The 21,105-nt window shown below is 41.1% G+C and overlaps 1 protein-coding gene across 1 annotated transcript in view; it reads right to left on the bottom strand.

Moving 5' to 3' along the window:
* The window catches only part of kcnt1b (potassium sodium-activated channel subfamily T member 1b), a gene marked incomplete at both ends in the record, with an annotated part of 47,758 nt that overhangs the window by 13,916 nt on the left and 12,737 nt on the right, over window positions 1-21,105 (bottom strand). Inside the window, 14 exons of the mRNA XM_080852945.1 lie at window positions 132-240; window positions 407-515; window positions 636-699; window positions 1,239-1,375; window positions 1,761-1,925; window positions 2,153-2,333; window positions 4,243-4,337; window positions 4,878-4,961; window positions 8,879-8,953; window positions 9,285-9,344; window positions 10,059-10,107; window positions 10,257-10,313; window positions 10,651-10,753; window positions 13,941-14,020. Of these exons, the coding sequence (XP_080709071.1) occupies window positions 132-240; window positions 407-515; window positions 636-699; window positions 1,239-1,375; window positions 1,761-1,925; window positions 2,153-2,333; window positions 4,243-4,337; window positions 4,878-4,961; window positions 8,879-8,953; window positions 9,285-9,344; window positions 10,059-10,107; window positions 10,257-10,313; window positions 10,651-10,753; window positions 13,941-14,020 (1,368 nt within the window). The remainder of the gene's footprint in view (window positions 1-131; window positions 241-406; window positions 516-635; window positions 700-1,238; window positions 1,376-1,760; window positions 1,926-2,152; window positions 2,334-4,242; window positions 4,338-4,877; window positions 4,962-8,878; window positions 8,954-9,284; window positions 9,345-10,058; window positions 10,108-10,256; window positions 10,314-10,650; window positions 10,754-13,940; window positions 14,021-21,105) is intronic.

The following is a 21,105-nucleotide window of genomic DNA, read 5'->3' as shown; positions in this document are numbered from 1 at the left end:
TTGAATGTAAACTGAAATAAATGGATGTTTACACATGACACTGGCATAATGAGAGGCATAATAAAAGATGAACTTTGCAAATTAAGAAATATAATATTATTCTCAACTGTGTGTGACTGATATATACTCACTGTCCACGCGACGTGTGAACAAGGAGGGTCACCAGAGTGGATGTGGCTGGACACACACAGTTCAGGGCCAGCATGGCGTACCTAAACTCCTCTTCACACACCACGTGATCTAACACCCACACACAGATAAACACAAACACACACACACACAAACAAACAAGTATAGATATACTGGCTATTTTGGTAGAGACACTAAAACAGTTGCGCACACACATATAACATGACTAAATCACATGACAAAAGCCTATTATTACATGCGGTTACTGAGGACTCACCGGCAAATTTCACATGGAATTTGTTTTCCGGTTTGAGGATCTGGACAAACAGCGGACAATTCGGGGCAAAGTCCTTCACGGCCCAAGCCCTCAGGATCGTCTGATGATCCTGGGGTAATCAATCAAACGCTCTCCTTAATAAACCACTAACTGCACTGAGCTTGGGATTTAAATACCATTTTCACAACCAAGCTCACTATCGGTTGGCTGTATTGATTGTCATACGTACCGCAGCTGTGCGGTCCACCTCATTCCTGCTGCTGAGAATGAAGCAGGACTCAGCATCATCCATCCTGCAGATACAGAGAGATTCAGAGAGTGACCTTCTTTCCACTGAAAAGGATATATTTAGACATATCCATTCATCAGTTATTACTTTAAATGGAGGTTGAATATATGTGCGTGTTTGTGTTTGTGTATGTCTGTGTGTTTGTATGTGTGTGTGTGTGTGTGTGTGTGTGTGTGTGTGTGTATGTGTGTGTGTGAGTGTGGGCGTGTGTGTGTGTGTGTCTGTATGTCTGTGTGTCTGTGTGTCTGTGTGTGTCTGTGTGTGTGTGTGTGTGTGTCTGTGTGTGTGTGTGTGTGTGTGTGTGTGTGTGTGTGTATATTTGTGTGTTTGAGTGTGTGTTAAAATTAAATGGATGGTTATAAGACAGGTGGTACTCTGGCAGCCAGCTGTTCAAAACAGGTGAGTAATTGCCTTCCAATGTAGGGCCCCTTTTCAAGTCCTCTCATTGTATTAATGCCACAATCAAAAAGCACTCAGTGAATGTGACATCAGCTCAGCATTTAAGTGAATCAAAGGTTGCGAGTCATGTGATGAATGACTTGCTTTGCTCTCATCAGGTCCGTGTCCTTCAGTGCTGAGCCCTGGAGATAGATGACCCGCTGAGACCAGAGGGGGATCTGCAGCACGCGACGCACCTGGATGTCCATCTCCGTGGGGCACAGTATGACCACGTAGTAATCCTGGAGGAGGAAAGATATTAAAACATGACTGGTTTTACATGGGTTTTAACAAAGCTTGAGTTTCGGGGAAAGTCCACACTTTATACCTCTTCCACATATCGACATTTACATATACAGAAAAGGCTTTGTGAAGGTGGAAATTTACAACCTTCAACCTGACTTTTTCCTATTAGACCATTATTAAAAATGAACTAACTTTTGTCTTTTCATCTTTACTTGTAAACAAGAAGTTCAAAAAAGGCACACAAAAAAAAACAATACAAACTGTTTTCATCTCTCTACTGGTACTTGTGAACTCCTAACAAACCATACTTGATTTAAAGAGCAGCTAGATGTGTTCAACTTTATACAACAGCAATCTTTGTGTACTTATACTGCTGTGTACCTGCAGTCTGGGATGAGCATAGAACTCATTGAGGAAGTCCATGAGGAGGTCGATCTTGAGAGAGCTGACACACAGCACCACGTGTTTTTCAGTCTGGGCTCGGTGCCTGCTGTAGTTTCCCCCTGATTTCTGACGCTCCATCCACAGGTAGGCAAGTTCCTCAAACTGATACAAACACAAAACTTATAGAATATACTTCTGAGTATACGTGTTGTTTTAATATAAAAATGTATCAGATAGAAAAGATCCTTAAACATAGAGAAATTGTCATTCCACCAATTCATTTGGTGATTTCTTTAGCATAGAAACCTTTTCATAACGGTTGGTTGCAGAATAAAACCTGGCAAAAATAATGAGGCTTGTCGCTACAGTCAGTGCGGGGGCTGTGTTACCTGCAAGGGGAGAACTACCAGTGCCACACAGATCATAATGACAACCAGCAGCTGGGAAGGCCAGATCCGAGGGGTGACGTCCCCGAAGCCCACCGTGGAAAAGGTAACGATGCAGAAATACACTGAGTCAAACAGGGTCAGGCTCTTCCCCGCTCTCTCCAGGTGCTGTATTCCACAGGCACTATGAGATGTAACAGCCAAAGACCATGGTATGAGTATAATAGTAGCATTCAATAGCATAGTATGAGTCAAGAATGGCTTGCTCACCTGTCATGCACAGAATAACAATGCCTTTAATGAGAATCAGTGTCGTTGGCAATTTCAGGGTGGGAGATGTCAGCAATAATCTTTTTTAATCAATAATATTCTTAAATGTCTGTGTATACTTATATATATATAACATTTATATCATGGTACATACATGTTAAGTAAACAATTTTGGAGACACAATCATATTAAGACATACTGCAGTCAGGGTAGACTGATGAAGGTTTCAGCTCAACATTGGGGGCCACTCCTCCCTCTCCCAAAAAACAAATCCAGTACTAAGTAACAAAAGAAAATGGGGCTTAAACAGCTCGACTGAAGCTGAGAATAGTCCACCCCTGAAGAAGATATGTTATAGTAGGGAGGTTAAGAAGTAGGTTATTATGTATGTTATGCATCTTAAGAGGCACTCACTTCACTACACTGCAGAATACATGAAAGCTGACTCTAATGTTCAATTCTGTTTCTAGATTCAAGCAGCAGTGTCCTATTTAAACTGATCTACCACTGACCAGTCTGTCACCTACTTTCTATATGCCATATTAGTTTCACGGTTCTAGTCCAGGGCAGTGGTCTCACTATTTTTAATAATCAGGCGTGTAATCATAAACTAACAACAGTGTGTTAATAAGCGACAACATTGAACTGACGTTCCCTTTGTAGTTGACACATTTTCTTGCCTCAGAAATCACCAACTACAAAGTAGTCTTCTCATTTCAACCCAGTTCTATCACCCAACACTGATGAATATATTACAATAGCAAATGTAGTTAAAGGAACACTTTCAAAAAAGCTCAAACAGGCTCAGGCTACTTAACTGCATACTATCACCCACATGGGAATTTCACTTTAAGGGAGACATTCTGAAAATGAAAGCGAGCTGTCCCACTATCTATCCTGAGAATACCCTTCGGCGTTTTCTATACACCTGCATTTAATTTCTGCATGGCTGTACAGAGATTCCTTATCATTAAACTGAATTCAGCCCACTGCCTTGCTTCATTTCCATTAAGAACTGCTGCCATGGCTACACAAGGTATTAAGGTTGCCATGGTTACACCAGCTATATTAGACACATGGCTAATTTGCCATGTAATATCCAACAAGTGCAGTGTTATGATACTTCTTTGAGGCTTGATCAACAGCCTAGTTTTAACACAATCTCACCAATACCATAAGTACCCCAAAAGGCAGAGAGTACGATAGTACGGAAAGCTAGAAAGAGTCTTGAGGTGTCAAAAAGAGGCAGTTGGTGCTAACAGGGGAGCCACTCAGGCAGCTGACAACCTGAGGCATCAAACTGCTGAAGAGAGAGGCATGCAGAGAGCATGGACAACCCCAACCCACAGCCTAGAATGCCATAGAATTGGCAATGTCAAAACTTTGTTCAGACAATACTATGGCAAAACCAGCATTACACAGTTGTACTTCTGACATCTGACACGACTACATTTTTTGACAGAAACCTTTGGTCATTCTGGAGTTGGCTAATCCACTGTATGTTGAGTGTTATGCAGTGACCAGATATGGCAACGATATTAGCAAACGATAGAATACTTCCACACCCATAACACAGTGATTTGATAACGGACAATGTCAAGTGTTTCAATGGGAGCTCTTTCAACTATTCTGTGACAAAGAACAATGGCCAAGGCCCTGGCCTGGCTGTCACACCAAATGAGATTAAGAAAAACCTAATTGATTTCCATGTCCCCTCTGTTCACTGTTTTGCAAAGGATTGACTGGATTTACAAGAGAATGTAATACAATTTGAAGGCTGGCTGCGGAGGCGGGTGATCTTGATTTCCGATGACGGGACTCACCCGGTGAAAACCAAGCAGAGCAGGGTGCAGACGAGGATGAGCACCTGGTTGAACATGGCAGAGTGGGTGCGCTGTATGGCACGGTGAAGATCATTCTGGTGGTGGAGAGGAGAAAAGGCCAGGGGTTTCATTTCTGGGGCTGTCTAAGCACAATCTGCCAATTAACTACACTGCATTCAAGACATGGCTACTGGTAAGAATTGTATGGAGTGTTAAGCTCACTTTCCTCTGTCAACGTACAATGTGTTATATGCCACAGTGCTCTTATAACACAAAATCGGTTTTAATTTGACTTCAATACATCCTCAAGGGGCTTGTAGATTAGGATGGATTTACTGGTACAACTGTCTCTCTCTTAATTTTTTTGTCTTTTAATTGGCTTTGTGAAAAGCCCACACAAAACCCACCACTGGGCATCACTGTCAGGTCTGACATCTAATGATGTGCTATTGCTGGAACATAGACACATAGGTTCCTGCGGTGCTTTCCTGCCAAGTTGATCATGACCCCTGGCTGGCCGCCTCATTAGGAAAACAAACAGGTGGTTTTCCAAAAACAATCTCCCACAAGCTACTTTCATTAATAACCTGTGATCCAGATAAAAAACAAAAGGTCATTGCCATAAAAGCACTTACAATCATGTTTTCCAAAGCGCACTTGGCAAGCCAGCAGTTGAGGAACACAGGGACAAATATGTTTCTCAGTGGAGGCCAGAAGATCTGTAGAGCAGAGAGAAAGTGTTTTAATGTCATATGCCACTCACACACACACTTAAAAAGCAGCATAGGACATTTTTGTGAAATGACCAACAGACGCATATATAACATGATTGATCTATATACTGGACATGTGAAAGTCCCCAGAGGGCATCTGAAGAAGATATTTGAGATTGAATGTGGCAAAACGAATTCATTAACCTGCTGAATCCATTACCCTGATGCCCTTTCCACTACAACTGTCATTATCTCTCAGGACTCATTAATAACCCCTGAATCTCAGCGCAATCTATTATGACTGGCAGGGACACACACTAGGACACACAACAGACTACAAAGGTTAAGAGAGGATTTTAGGACTGCATGTAATTCTGTCAGTTTAGAACCTTTAGGGAAATGTAAATGTTTTTTGTGTTTTTCTGTTTTTTGTTCTTGTCTATGTTTACTTTAAATCATTTAACCTCGACTGGAATACACTGTAGTACAACTCCTGTTGTTTTTGTACTATACAGATAAATGTGACTTTACTTGACTTGAGTAAACGATGGTGCTGTGCATCCGAAAGGAGATGCTAATATATATAGTCACGTTGGTCAAACTATAAGATAACATCCTTAACATCCTTCTGGAGATGACAATAACAACATGCAAAACAAAAAGAAAAGAGAAAAGTAGAACCAGTTGCAAGAACATGTACAAAAAAATTGATGTATAATTTATTTGTTCATCTTTTCACAGTATTTCATCAAACAGCTAATCACTCTGCTTAAAGCGTGAAATTCTAATGAGGCTCAGAAACATAAATAAAAGAGCTGTTTTGAACACAAGCTATGGGGTAAAGCATCTATCTATAAATCCAGAAATCTCTGTGTGTCTGTCAGTCTAGGGCGTATCTCCCTGATGGTAGTTACGTTAGTTATGAGATTTCGCATGTAGCTTACGCATGTCATGAACCTGTGCATCCTTGATTTTGAAGATTTTTGAAATCATAGTTTGCGAGATATTTGTATTTTACCGTTTGCCGTGCATTGAAATGCATTGGGTTTAGCAACGCGATTTCTAAACCCAATGCATTTCAACGGGAGCCAATCCATTGTGACGTAGACCAGCGATTTGGGCGTAAAGCATTCTATAGTGTAGGCTATTCATGAGGAACACACACTTCGATGAACACACACTTCGACGTCTGGAGTAGGCCTGCTCATCTGTAAGTAAATTTAACCCGTTTACGTTAATTGCTGTGAAATTAGCTAGCCTATTGACGTGCATCGAACTGATTCATTTTGAAAGTTGCATAGGGACGTATTCTTTGAAAGTTAGGGACCTATGTTTTATGGAATGGAATGACCCCTATTCACCCCTCCCCCCTAAAACCTGAAGGTCACTAATAGCCTACCTACTTACAAAAATGTCTCTTACCTGTTCTCGTTGCTTTATGGGTACTGTAGTAATTCAGAGAAAGAGGGGCGGACCCGCGCAACGTGAATGATGTTATAGTCATAGAACAGTCGTGTGGTTAGCCTAGAGCCTAGACCACTGACCATGCGTTCATTCATCTACTGACGCAATGAGAGAGGTTTTCCGATGTATTAGTGTCCGATGTACAGCCGCGGAAAAAATTAAGAGACCACTTCAAAATTATCAGTTTCTCTGGTTTTACTATTTATTGGTATGTGTTAAAGTAAAATGTACATTTTTGTTTTATTCTATAACCTACTGGCAACATTCCTACCAAATTTCAAATAAAAATATTGTCATTTAGATCATTTATTTGCAGAAAAATGACAATTGGTCAAAATAGCAAAAAAGATGCAGTGTCTTCAGATCTCGAGTAATGCAAAGAAAACAAGCTCATATTCATTTTTAAACTACACAATACTAATGCTTACACTTAGGAAGAGTTCAGAAATCAATATTTGGTGGAATAACCTTGATTTAAAATCACAACTTTCATGTGTCTTGGCATGCTCTCCACCAGTCTTTCACATTGCCGTTGGGTGACTTTATGCTACTCCTGGCGCAAGAATTCAAGTAGCTCGGCTTCTTTTCATGGCTTGTGACCATCCATCTTCCTCTTGATCACATTTCAGAGGTTTTTTATGGGATTCAGGTCTCGAAATTGGGCTGGCCATGACAGGGTCCTGATCTGGTGGTACTCCATCCACACCTTTACTGGCCTGGCTGTGTGGCATGGAGCATTGCCCTGCTGGAAAAAACACTTCTCAGAGTTGGGGAACATTGTCAGAGCAAAAGGAAGCAAGTTTTTCTTCCGGGACAACGTTGTACTCTGCCTGGCTGAGGTTTGTAAAAGACCATAAGGATTGAAAAAACGGACTGGAGGTTCTTCTAAGTTCGTCATCTCTGATGAGTCCGATTTCACAGTAGGTGCAAGACTCTCTGGCTTGTAGGCCTCTCCAGGTCTCCGTCTAACCATCAGACGACCATGTGTAGGGCAAAGCTGAAAATTTGACTCATCAGAGAAGACGAACTAGAAGACCCTCCAGTCCGCTTTTTTCAATCCTTATGGTCTTTTACAAACCTCAGCCAGGCAGAGTACAACGTTGTCCCGGAAGAAAAACTTGCTTCCTTTAGCTCTGACAATGTTCCCCAACTCTGAGAAATGTTTTTTCCAGCAGGGCAATGCTCCATGCCACACAGCCAGGCCAGTAAAGGTGTGGATGGAGTACCACCAGATCAGGACCCTGTCATGGCCAGCCCAATTTCGAGACCTGAATCCCATAAAAAACCTCTGAAATGTGATCAAGAGGAAGATGGATGGTCACAAGCCATGAAAAGAAGCCGAGCTGCTTGAATTCTTGCGCCAGGAGTAGCATAAAGTCACCCAACGGCAATGTGAAAGACTGGTGGAGAGCATGCCAAGACACATGAAAGTTGTCATTTTAAATCAAGGTTATTCCACCAAATATTGATTTCTGAACTCTTCCTAAGTGTAAGCATTAGTATTGTGTAGTTTAAAAATGAATATGAGCTTGTTTTCTTTGCATTACTCGAGATCTGAAGACACTGCATCTTTTTTGCTATTTTGACCAATTGTCATTTTTCTGCAAATAAATGATCTAAATGACAATATTTTTATTTTAAATTTGGTAGGAATGTTGCCAGTAGGTTATAGAATAAAACCAAAATGTACATTTTACTTTAACACATACCAATAAATAGTAAAACCAGAGAAACTGATCATTTTGAAGTGGTCTCTTAATTTTTTCCGCGGCTGTATATGTTGTAATTCGTGTGTATTTTGTTTTCTCATTATTGCAATATTATATACCTCAGTCTGCATTTACCCTGGCTGGGAGAGGTTGTCATTCCGAAGATACTGTGTGTGATCGCCTTTGCTCTGTGTTCATTAAACCTGTCAGAGTGTATGAATAAACGGCTGGGTGCCAATCAAATCACAACGCAAGAGTGGAGTACTACACCGCTACAAATGGTAGCTTATATTGATAAGCCTCGGAGGCTTTCAGATTGTCCATTGCTTTCCCATCTGTTTCTATGGAGTCCACGAAAATACGCGCAAATCTCGCTGTAAATTATGTTGGGCCACGTCGTCATGTTATCCTCCCAGTTCTGCACTGAATTCGGGTGGGGGATAGTAACGCCATCTCCAGTCAGAGTATTTAAACTGTGTTCCCATTGTAAGGACATTATTAGCTTACGATCTGTCTGAGAGTGGGCTGTCAAAGCTAGCATCATCAAAGTCATACAGTACAGTAGGCTACATACATGTGGAGTGCAAATATGTCTTGCTATTACACTACCCAACAGCTACACCTACGTCTGCTAACAATACAGAATGCATAATTCCTACGGGCACTGCACTAGTTAAAATAATAGATGCAGCTAATGCAACAAAGGCTGAAGTGAAGTGTTTTGAAGTGTCAATCTGTCTGTAAACTTACTGTAATTATAAATGGCACTGTGTTGATCATTTCCAAGATGAAGGAGATCTGAAACATCTGCTCCCAGATGTTTCCCTTTAAGACGTCAAGACAAAGAGTCAGCATCACACCACCAATGCCTGATACGGAAGTAAGACTAACCAAACCCTCAACAACAAAACTGGAATATAACTTCTCTCAAAATTAAACTGGGTTGTAAATGGCCAACTAAAGAGTCACAACATACTATGTCAGTTACTTAACACTGAATTTAAACTAATTCAAACTAATGTTTACATTTCAGTTGATTTCAGTTCATGCTTGGACCAATCTAAATATGCCGACTTTTCAATAAAATAAATCCATCTGGGATTTAGTTTCATCATAATTACAGCATAATGAAACAGTTCATCGAGATGGGCCTCACCTTGTAACTTAGATATGTGAGGAGCATTGCCTCTAGGAAACTAATTAAGGCCACTGTCACCTATACCAGGAGATTGGGGGGGGGGGGGTAGACAGAGAGAGTATCAGAGAGAGGGAGGGAGGGAGAGAGAGAGGAGGAAGAGAGGGAGAGCGAGAGAGAGGGGGTATTGAAAGGGAGGTTAAGTAATTACTTCCCTGGGGCTTATGACAAATACATTAGCAATAATAAGTGACTTTAATGGCACACAGTGATGAACATCAATACCATTGCTTAAGAGAGCAGGCTACGAATAACACACCCACACGAGAACACATGAGAACCATTTCCACCAGGAGACTACTTCAAGGCCTCTTTCATCTCAACCAGATTGAGAGGGCTGGAGGGGCAGAGTAATTGAGAACTTAACTAATGAATGTTTTGTTGTATCACACACAGCAGTGATATAAGGACAGTGTTAAGGCTCCTAACACCACATGAGTCATGAGAGTGATTTACAGAGGCCTGGATCAGAGCCATGATCAGTCAGTAACAGTAAGAGTGAATTCAATGCACGCAGGTAATTGGTTCCCAGAATGCATTCAATCTCTATGTCAGTGATTTAAGGTGATAATAAAGTGAGACTTCCCCAGCCCCAATGGAATAACCTTAATAACCTTCTAGAGCTTTCTGGCGGGAATTGAACGCCTCAGTGTAATTATTGTGCATTGCCAATTCCCAGTGTTTGCTGTCCAGTTCATTACTGAGTCAGTTCATTCTTTGTAACAGTTCTCTTACCTGAATAGCCCACACAGGTGTTCTTCTGTTTACCCAGATGATTAATTCCCTTCCGACAAGAAAAAAAGAAAAGAAAAAACAACAGCAAACAAAGAAAGACTGGACTTAGTTTACACATGTATTAGTAGGTGTATTGCTATCATAAAGCAGTCAGAGACAAAGGAGGATTTTACAGGGAGCCCTGTTTCTGGGACTTACCAGTTTATATTTGAAGGATCAAAGGTTGCTGTGTTGTTGGATTGCGTGCTGTTTCTGCTGCACAGACAAATTAATTACAGTGAAAATGAGGGCATAGAAGCCCATTCTAATATAAAAAGCTTGATAATCTAAGAGAGGGTTTCCATGGTGACTGTGGCACAGTTCAAACATAACTTGCTGTTTAGTCTGATGATGAATCATAATCTCTGCATATCTCTCATGTCTGTGTCGCTATATCATGTCTATGGCTAAACATAACTTTGACAACTTTTATAAACTTTGCATCAACATTTAGTTTGGAACCCCTCCCCAACATAAATACAACCTGTGTCCCAGGAACACCCTGACCATGACATTGCATATTATGTGTATGTGGACATTTATTTTGCAGCACCTTGCACGTGTGACCTCATCGGGATCATCCAGTGACACTCTCACTATGTACAGAAGGCATGTCAGCAGCTTCAAGGACAGGTTCAAGAGTCGTATTCTGAGGCCTAGAACATAGAAGAGAGCAGACAAAAGCGCTTTCATCTAGACCCATGGGGATTTGTATTTGATTTACCGTCAAAATGTCAACAACCAAGTGGCCTTTCAGCCACGGCCTGAAATTACCTTTTAAAAAAAACAACACTTGAGAATTCCAGTCACTAAGTGCTAAGTGCTATGATAATAATCATAATCATAATAATTATAAAGAGACAAAGAGCGTTTGAGGAATGACTTGAGGAGCGCACATGGTTCTTTACAGAATTCTATCAGAGACAACAATTAAACATAAAAATAGTAATAATAAACAATTAAAATGAGTGAGGTGAGCAGCTGCCTGCAATAGTGTGTCAAATATGCTGCAGAAAACTGATATTGGCACAACCATACAATACATCACACACTAACCATAAATAACCACATAGACATGTGCGTCTATGTGGTTATTTATGGTTAGTGTGTGATGTATTGTATGGTTGTCACCTCACTCATTTTAATTGTTTATTGACCAATTGACAATTGGTCTATACATCCCAAAGCGCTTTCTTCCGATATCTGGAGAAAACCGATTTCTGCTTCAATAATGCAAAAAAAACCTGAAGGCTGGTAGGCCCTACAGCACATATCAAAAAGATTATGTGGCTCTTTGAAGTGGCCAGAGACCGTGTTGATGAGGTTCTGATAAGATAGTCTAACACAAATTGCTGTAAAGCTCACCACTCTCAGTTTTATTAGATACTTATAAAATCAAGGCAAATATGCCATTATGATGTGATGCCTTGGTCGTTTGAGTTTTGTCTACACCCAGTGAAATAGGACTCCTTTAGTTTCCTATGACAACCAGCCATTTTCTGCTTGGAATATATTCCACTATAGATCTATTTTTAAAGACGAGCAAAACCTGTTATTATTGTGCCATATTCTCTGTGCAGCAAAGACAGATGCATTGACAAGGTTTGGGAAACTGGAGGATGAAAAACACAAGCAGTGTTCTAGCTCTTGAGCTTTCAAAATGCTACCTTAACCATGGCCCAACATATCTGACTGCATCGGATATTGTGCATAAAAAGACACCTTCATGCACATGCCTCTCTCTCTGTTTCTAAATCACCACTATAATCCATACATACTTAACCCCAGTGGGCATTTTTAACCAAGCCTGAAATAAGCTAGCAAACGACTTCTGAAATAAAACTAATGGGGGGAAAAGCCGGTGGCTTGAGGAAATGTTAATAATCAAATTATTGGTTTGGCTGTGAACCAGATGGGGCTGTGGAAACTAGTGCCCTGAAACTATGAAGACGCAGGTCTGCTGCTCAAAACATCCTATAGCACAGGAAGGCTGGGTTGCATATTTGGTGATGGAAAGGTCACATAGTTCCTCGGACCAATTTGCTTTAAACCCCAAGGTACTATGTCACTTATACTGAGCCCAGGCCCTAAATCACTTCTGGACTCTGCATAATAATGGCATTTTATATAGTAACTGGTCTTGGCTAGTGCCTGGAGTAAGAAGCCAAATAGTCAAAGCAAGTATCACTACTGTACACCGCACTGTCTCTGTCCTTATCTTTACCCTTACTGTATAGGAAATAGTTCATACTGTACATTTATTCATTATTCAATATCGTTTTAGAATCCAAAGGACAGCATTTCCCTCTGCCTGGTTTTCTAAAGGTTCTAGTTCTTTTTTTTAGGACACCTGCCATCAGCCAACAGCTGTGCAACAATTACAAATTATGTTTGGCCATGTGCTACATTCTACAACACCTTGTATAACAAAAGCAATCCACTCTAGCTGAAAGGAACATTACAGAAAGATGCAACCTAAGCTAATCCATTCACTGCATTCAAAACGATCTCCTTCAAAATCTTCATCATCTAAACATACCAGCTGACATGCTGGAATGTTGACATGTTGGACTTTTGAGGTTGACATGTTGGACTTTTGATGCTTTTAACTTTTGACATGTTCTGACTTTTGCCAGACTCAAATAGTAAAATCATTCTGCTATGTATACCGAACCGTATGGGTAAGTAGACCAACTGCATGTTATGTGAAGAGACTACATATCTTGAATTAAAAAAAAACACACTCCCAGGTCACTGTACTGTACTGCAAAGAGAAGTAGAAACAGAAAAGGACAAAATAAACAACAACATTATCATCGTCATTTAGTAAATTATTTGCATATTCTGTCAGCAAGCTGATTAAAAGGTTTCTTGAAACTGTCAATACATTGCCAAAGACACAATGATATTGGGCTTAATAGACAGGGTTAGGCTGCAGCTCCACCCATCCCACAGCTTCAGCACTCTGGACAGCGCTGTGTACAGACAGAGCTGTGAGAGCTGGAGTCCGCTACTACAGTCATTACACAGCTCAGGCCACGGCTCTCCCTTCACAGCTGGTGGGAGGGGAGTGCCATTAGGATATTTGAGCTTGCTATCAACTGGGGCACTATGAGCAGTTATTGCACTTGAACTATTTCCCGTCCACCAGGGCATTTAAGAGCGCAAGGCTTTTAAGGGTGATGCAAGAAGAGGCACGGCCTTAGCTCACTGCATGTCTGCTCTCACACTTTCACAAGGGATTTGTTAATGGGTGGACCTGAGAGGGAGCAGGACGAAGATTTGGAGCCTCACATAAATTATAACTCTTACTGTGACTCCGTTTTTATTGCTCGAGGCTACCGCCTTTGTTTTTCTAATCTTCTTCCCAGCACCCTTTACTCTCTGACTCAAACTTCTCTGTTGATTTATTGGACCATGGTTCTGAGATAAATAAATCACAGTGACTTTAAGGGGTTAGTTGGCTCAGTTTCTAAAATGTTAATCTTTTATTTATTTTGTATTGAATATGTTGTTAAAAAGGCATTGCAGAGTGTGTTACTCTAGTGCGCTAACTAGCTCACATTCAACTTCTCTGGAAAATGGCAACAATAGCACAACTGGTACTGATAAAAACTAGCTAGCTAGCTAACTGTTGTACTTTGTTAATAGGTATTGAATGAATGGTCTGGGTGACTAGTGGGAATTACAGGTGCGCCACCAAATGAATTAAAAATGAAAATACAAAATCAGTACAAATAAAAAGCTACCACTAAAAACTTTAAAACACTACCTTATAAATGGTAAAACCACATAATGATTTTCTTACTTTCACTTTTGAAAAAAAAAATCAGTTTTACTTACTTGACCTTTGGTTTTTGATGAAAAATAGCTTCAGCCTTTCCTTAAAGGTGTTTTCATTTACATAAAACTCCACCTGAACCCTGTCAAACAAGAAAAAACATAATGAAATTGTCCATCAGGTCTCCTGGAAAATAATACATTTGTAAAACAATGTCAAAATAATAGCAAACACATTGCACAGTTGAAACGTGTTACTGCATGATTGTATTTGTTCAATATGTAACAGCATACACTTCTAAGTATGTAATCAACAAAATAAAAAATATACTCAGTCAAGCTTGAAAATTACTAAGCAGAACAGTTTGTAGTGGCTCCTGGCTCCATTCACCAGAGTACGGCACAAACATCAGGAGTTACAACACCTGTTAAAGAATAGAGGGCACTGGGTAATGTGTGTTTGTGTGTGTGGGTAGGTTATGTGTGGTTGATGTGGGTGTATGTGGGAAGGTGGATGTGCGGTTGATGTGGGTGTGTGTGTGTGTGTGTGTGGGTGTGTGTGTGTGTGTGTGTGGGGGGGGGGGGGGGGGGGGGGGTAAGTGGATGTTTGGTTGATTTGTGAGTGTGGGTAGAGGGGTGTGTGTGTGTGTGTGATTGATGTTGGTGTGTTTGTGTGTGTGTGTGTGTAGGTGGGTGTTTGGTTGATGTGTGAGTGTGGGTAGGGTGGTGTGTGGTTGATGTGAGTGGGTGTGTTCATGCATACCTGTCTACATGTATATGTGTCCCTGAGGGGCTGTGGTCTAGTCCAGTGCTTCCCATTCCTGCTCCTGGGGGACCCCTGTAGTTCATGTTTTCCCTCTGTCCATGGTCTACCACTACCACTCACTAAGGCTACTCTTGATTAGCTGAACACACCAGAGAGGTAAGGACACATTAACAATATGGGTGCAGGGGGTGCTGTGATGCACCTGGTAGCATCCTAATCATATACGGATCCAAGTGCCGAAGGGGATACCTGGATTCAAATGTGACTCACGATAATTTCCTAATCTCTCTCTCCCCCTGATCCCGGTCTGACATCAGTCCTATCTAAATAAAGGCAAAGAACATGGGTACATGGGTCCCACAAGGGCAGGACTTAAAAGTTCTGGTCTAGTGAGTTTGGTTTGCTTAGGGGTAAAGGGTACAATTAAGGCTTTTTGTCAGGCACACAGGCTCGCCAGCCAGAGGGAAGGAACTGAGAGAGATGGAGAAAGAGCTGAATGGAATGGTCTCTTTATCTGTCTCCCTCGCTTGATTGAATACTGAGTGTGTTTGTGGATACTTTCGAGAAGATGACTCTCACTTTTTTTGCGTGTGTGAGTGTGTGTGTGTGTGTGTGTGTGTGTGTGCTGAGAGTGACTGAGCCACCAGGGTATAGAATTGTCATCCAGGTGGATGAGTGCCTTGGAAGCATTTATGTTACTGATTGGAATCTTTTCCCTGGTAGATTATCTGCATTACATCATACAATGAAACAAACAACCATGTTTGGAGAACAAAAGTAGATATCTTCAGCAAGCACAGCATTGTTTATTGCAACTGATCTTAAAGTTCATATAGTCCATGAAGCCAGTGGAAGAATAAAACACAAAATTAACGTGTGTGTATTTATAATAACGGGCTTGTATGCACTTTTCAAGCCAGTCAGGTCTACCAAATCACAACAAGTTATGATCCCATATGGGAGTAGTCCCTGAAATGTGGATACAATCTCTTTCAATGCAGAGCTCACGAACAGTGATGGATCAGTGACACTTACTAAAAACAAATGACAGCTTGCTTTTCACCTCCGCCCCCTCCTGTCTCAGCGGCCATGCACTGATTTAAGATCAAAATCAGGAAATAGCAGCTGTACTGTATATCCTTATTTCTGTTTTAGTGGATTCCTGCCTGCTGCGTCTCTTGTGGCAAAAACACTCCTCTCAATATCGCTCGTATTGAACTTCTGTCATCTCTGCTGGTAAAATTACTACAAATACTCTCACCTAAATCTAGTTTATGTAAGAGCTGTCTGCATATGGAATATGCCACCTCTACAGAAACCATCAATACGTCTTTGTTTGAAGGAACATGAGCTTTTCCACTGTATTGGAAAGCGCTCAACCAAGCTTTTAATCACACCCACTGATGAAATAACACCGTTGTGCTATTCAATTGGTAATCAAGCAGCAAATTATCTTGTAGTGAAACCTTTCCTACCTGATTGTTTTAAATGGGTTCAAATATTAGAATAATGAATAATCATCAGGGGCCGTATTCACAAAGAATCTTAGGGCTAAAAGTAGCTCATAAGTGGCGAATTTAGGAGAAACTCCTAAAAATAATGGACGTGTCAGTCTTAAATTTAGGACTCCTATTTTTTTTTACTAAGAGCAATTCACAAAGTATTTTATCCCTAAAAGTAGCACCTAAGTCTAAGACAGCTTAAAACTCCTCATGAGGACTCCTAAGTCACTAAGACTTATTCACAAAAAATCGTAAGATGGCTGCAGCCGACTTGGAATTGATAAAAGACATTGCTTAAACAGTGAAGGTATTAGTATTGTCGTAGAATTAGTGCGGGATGCAATGACGCCTTTAAACAACGATGTGTCCCGAAGTGAAATGTTTGGAAACATAAAGATAGCCTATTTGGCTTCGCGGAAAACGCAAATGACGACACTGGGAATCATCAGTCAGCCGTTTAATTCATCAAACTATCAACGCACTGTAGACCCCACATCATCCAACAGTTTATCCAGTTGCCTTTGGACAATCGCCAATTACACAAGATCAAAGTAAATTCCATGGCGATCACAGGAATGTCCAGTGACGGGACACACATTACAATAATTGCCCCATCAAAAGATGAGGACGTTTTCGCCCACCGTGGCCTGGATGTACCGATGACTCGTGCATTTCAACGGAGAGCGGTCTGCAGCCAGGTTTTTGAGAACTTACCAGCTGGATGCCGCTGGGGTGACAGTGGCTATTGGTCCTGGGACCAGTAGGCTTTCGCTTAGGCTACGTTTCACGTTCGTTTCGCTTGAAGGGCCGTATGTGCTGATATTTGAAGTGGTCAAGGGCTGGAAATATAATAGCCTAACAGTTTGCTGGGTGCTTTAATTATTACTGCCTTGATTACATGCAATTGCCATATTTTATATTGATCGCTTTCTTTTTCTCTTAACGTGCAAAGTGTCATTCCCGTTGGATGCACAAACTTGTCATCATGCGTGTGCATTCTGCTAACTGCACTGTCCATAACTATTTAATATGACTTAATTTGAAGCCTAGCTTATTCTCTTATTTTCAGTTGATATAGTGGGATTGTTAGAGGGATGTCACAAATGAGTTTTTAATGAGAGAGCCTGCCAACAACCAATCACCGTCCTCACCCCTTCTAAACTCGTGCATGAGAATCGACGTCATCCATAGCAACGGTGCTTTTATCTTAAGCTTAGGAGTTGGTATTATCCTTAGTATGAGTAAGTCTCAGAGGCGTTGTGAATCACTTTTAAGAAATTACTCCTACGTAAAATGTTTTAGCGCGAGTTAGGAGCACTCTTAGTGGTAAGATAAAATGCTTTGTGAATACGGCCCCATGTATATTGATATATCACTATTGGGAACAACATATTCTTGCCTAGAGCATCAAGATATCTGATCAGACAAAATACTAGGAAAGGTAAAATGTAGCAAGCGACTTTGGCGTGTCTTCTGTCTGAGGCAAAGGCACAGTGACTAAACTCTCAGGGGCGAGGGATTTATAAAGTCAACGGGAGTGTGATAGTCAGCCCCACCGCACTCATGTCAGCACCAGTTTGCTTCTGGCTCCAGAATGGAAAACCGCACAGTAGTGGACAAAATACTGTCACACTTTAGAGATCTAGAGAGATCACTGTAGAGGTCTACAAAAGAGGCATTACCGATGCTTATGAGTGTCATGCAAAGAGGAAACTATGTGCTCTACGTGTGCAAAGAGATTATGGTTAATTGCCTTCAAATAATAATAAGCCACGTTCTTTGGAGATACTTGTATAGAAGGACTGTGCATATATGATGTGGGATGATACATGAGGTATATTCAGGCTTTAAAAATTCTCTCATGTGGACAATGTGTCCAACATAGACACAGTAGAAAACATGTGCTTCCAGCTGTCCCTGATGCTCCCCTTGGATGGGAGAACATTCTGACCTTGAACATTATGAACCATGGTATTGGTTGGTAAGGGTTGGATGGACACTGAGGTGAAAAAAAGCTGACACATCTCTTAAAAGGAAACCTTGAGCAAAACCCACCTCAGAAGGATATGTATTCTGTAGGTGGGTTTGGTTGTGGCTGTAAAAGCATATTGTACAATAGAGGTGGGCAAAACTGGATACAGTGTAGTAAAGCAATTATTCTTGGCTCTTTTATTATGATACAGTGGTGACACGTATTGCAAAATGTATGTATTGAATATTTGATTTTAATATTATTTTGGTACGCGCAACTTTTCTGATAACACAGCTTCTGAAGTCCACAAGATGGCACAACACCTCATGCTTCTCTTGGGTCACAGTGGAAATTAGAAATGAAATCAGAGTCAATAACAAATTGACTGCGCGTATATGGCTGCAGAGACTCCCCTAATATACGAAACATAATACATAGAAGAAATGTGTTTGCAGAATCGAATCGCAATACTTGGTGTATTGTAGAACGTAAAGAATCACAATAATTCTGTTTTGTGGCCCAAATATCATGATAGCATTGTATTGTTGCCTCTCCGACAATTCCGACCCCTACTGTGTTGTACTGACTGGACATGTAAGGACATAACCTAAGACTCAAACAGGTGCCAGTTGCCTGGTGGAGTTGCATAATGGCGCATCATTACAGGACCTTCAATTACACCATTCATTTTCTACAGGCCAGACAGAGATCCTGGCAACCTGGTTGAAGACCACTGGCACAGGAGAGAGTTGGGAATGGATGGGGGCAGAGCACTGAACTCAGCATTATTTGACATAACAATAGTATGAGTTCAGTATTCATATTTGATTGTGATAGACACGGATAGGCTACTTCAATAATGCCTTTCATGAGACATGAGAGGCATTCACTGAGCTAGAAATGCACTCTGGAGATATTCCCTCTATGCATGTGCTCAGTTCACATCCATCCATCCAAAGCTTTCACAGCCCTTTAATCAGATCAAGAGTGCGGATGCGCATCTGAGATTAGTTTTATAGGCTATTGGAAATTGGTGACTTAGGTTGTACAGAAAGAAGCAGAAAATGTTGGATGACTAGTATGGCAAGAGGCTCCTTAACTGATAAGCACTTCATAAGAAGCTCTCTGCTTGGTCCAGTCCAGAGACAAGCACGAGAGCATGCGAAATGGGCATTAAAAGTGAATGCTCTCATTACAGATTGTTTTGATAAGGCGCACATGCCAGTTGGATCCTGCACACACCAGCAGCGTGAAACATTTCCCGCCCACAACATATCTCTCACCGACACACACCTGCCAACCTACTCGTAACACGGCTCTAAAATATATAGCGTTCGTCCATCAAATTGCTTAATAAATACGCACGCATGAAAAATAAATTATAGTTATTGTCATTTGCTTTTTGACATAATATTAAATTACATATGTGTACAGCCTGAAATAAGAATGGGAAAAGGGGTCTCAAATGCTGCTAATCCCACCACCACGGTTCGCACTGGTGCAGAGCTAAAAGAAAACTGCAGTACCCTCGTATTTATGTAAAAGAGTGAAAGTCGAAGGCAGTTTAGACTATAACCTCACATTAGTATTTGCATTTCCCAAGTCCATAAAACAGTCAGTGGTAATGCATAATTATATCAAATGCAAGAAATGACAAACACAGTATGCGACACGCTGCTCAATTTCTTTTCAAGATTAAAGAAGGGTGAATATTCCTAAAATAGTGCTGCGTTACAACAGTTGACAGGTTGCTGTTTTATTGCGCTATAATTACTAATTCAATGATTTATCTCGGTTCGTGGGATCGCTTTGGAAACACAAACGGATCGATGCCAAAACCGATACATACAGTTGGATAAGGGTCTGCAGTACCTTTGACCAGCATCACTCCCCAACGAGCCCATGGTTCGAAGAGGCATCGATGGATGGACCCATGTATGATCCGGCGCTTTCTGGGTATCGGTCCTAACGTCTGTGTCGATCTCCGAGGGCGACTCAGTGAGCTTGGCACCGGCCATTCCTTCAGTCTGCTATTTCACACCAGCCAAGGATAATCAGACCCGTGGACCTAGTGCAATCCCATGGCTCATCAAGAGCCGAGCGCAGAAATCTGTTATCACATAAGTTACGAGACCGATGAGTCTAGGGTATATATTGTATTATATACTCCTAGTCTTCGAAGGTCCAGACGCACATAAATAGCCTGTCAATTTCAAGCGCATCTCTGCTCTGGGCTCTACTGTTTTTTTTTTTATATACGCTGCATGCTTTACACTGCGCAAGACGAACGAGCCGTGCAAGCGCAAACACTAGGGTTTCAGACTTATTGAAACAATGTGGGGAAAATCTAAAGCATAGACACATGCCAATTAATGTTATGCATCAGTATACATTGTTTTAATAAATATTCACATCGCTTTTGTCGCAAGTAATCAAACTCATTCCCATACGCCACATTAAAGTTGAATGCGGAAAGAAAGAAAATGTATGGCATAATCTAAATATAGAAAACAGGACCAGTGCGTACTTAAAGCGAACTGAGAATCAAAACTGGTGTGTGACAGTCTATTCTTGACAAGAACGTCCTACAGCACGCTGTTGAAATGTCTTGCATGGGGCTGGCTTAACATCAGTTGTATCCGACCGTGTGACGACGGTGATGAAGCTGACCAAAATAGAGACACTATCTGACAAGCCAAACAGTCTGCTTCAAGAACTGCATCGCCCACACAGACTACAGCTCCATAGGCGCTGAAGACCGAATGAATTACGTAACACTAAACTCATCGAGAAACAGGAGAGCCTATACCACAGTGACTCCCCGTGGCGATGCAACCGAATGTATGATTTTCAAATATGCAGGGGAGCCAAGACATCACCAAGTCATTCATGCATTGAGGAACATATAGGACGACAGAAGCATATATATATATATATATATATATATATATACAGCCGCGGAAAAAATTAAGAGACCACTTCAAAATT

This window comes from Sprattus sprattus (assembly GCF_963457725.1).
Source record: "Sprattus sprattus genome assembly, chromosome: 15".
Lineage (NCBI taxonomy): Eukaryota > Metazoa > Chordata > Actinopteri > Clupeiformes > Clupeidae > Sprattus > Sprattus sprattus.
The sequence above is the reverse complement of the archived record's forward strand: the minus strand, read 5'-3'. Positions and strand labels throughout refer to the sequence as shown.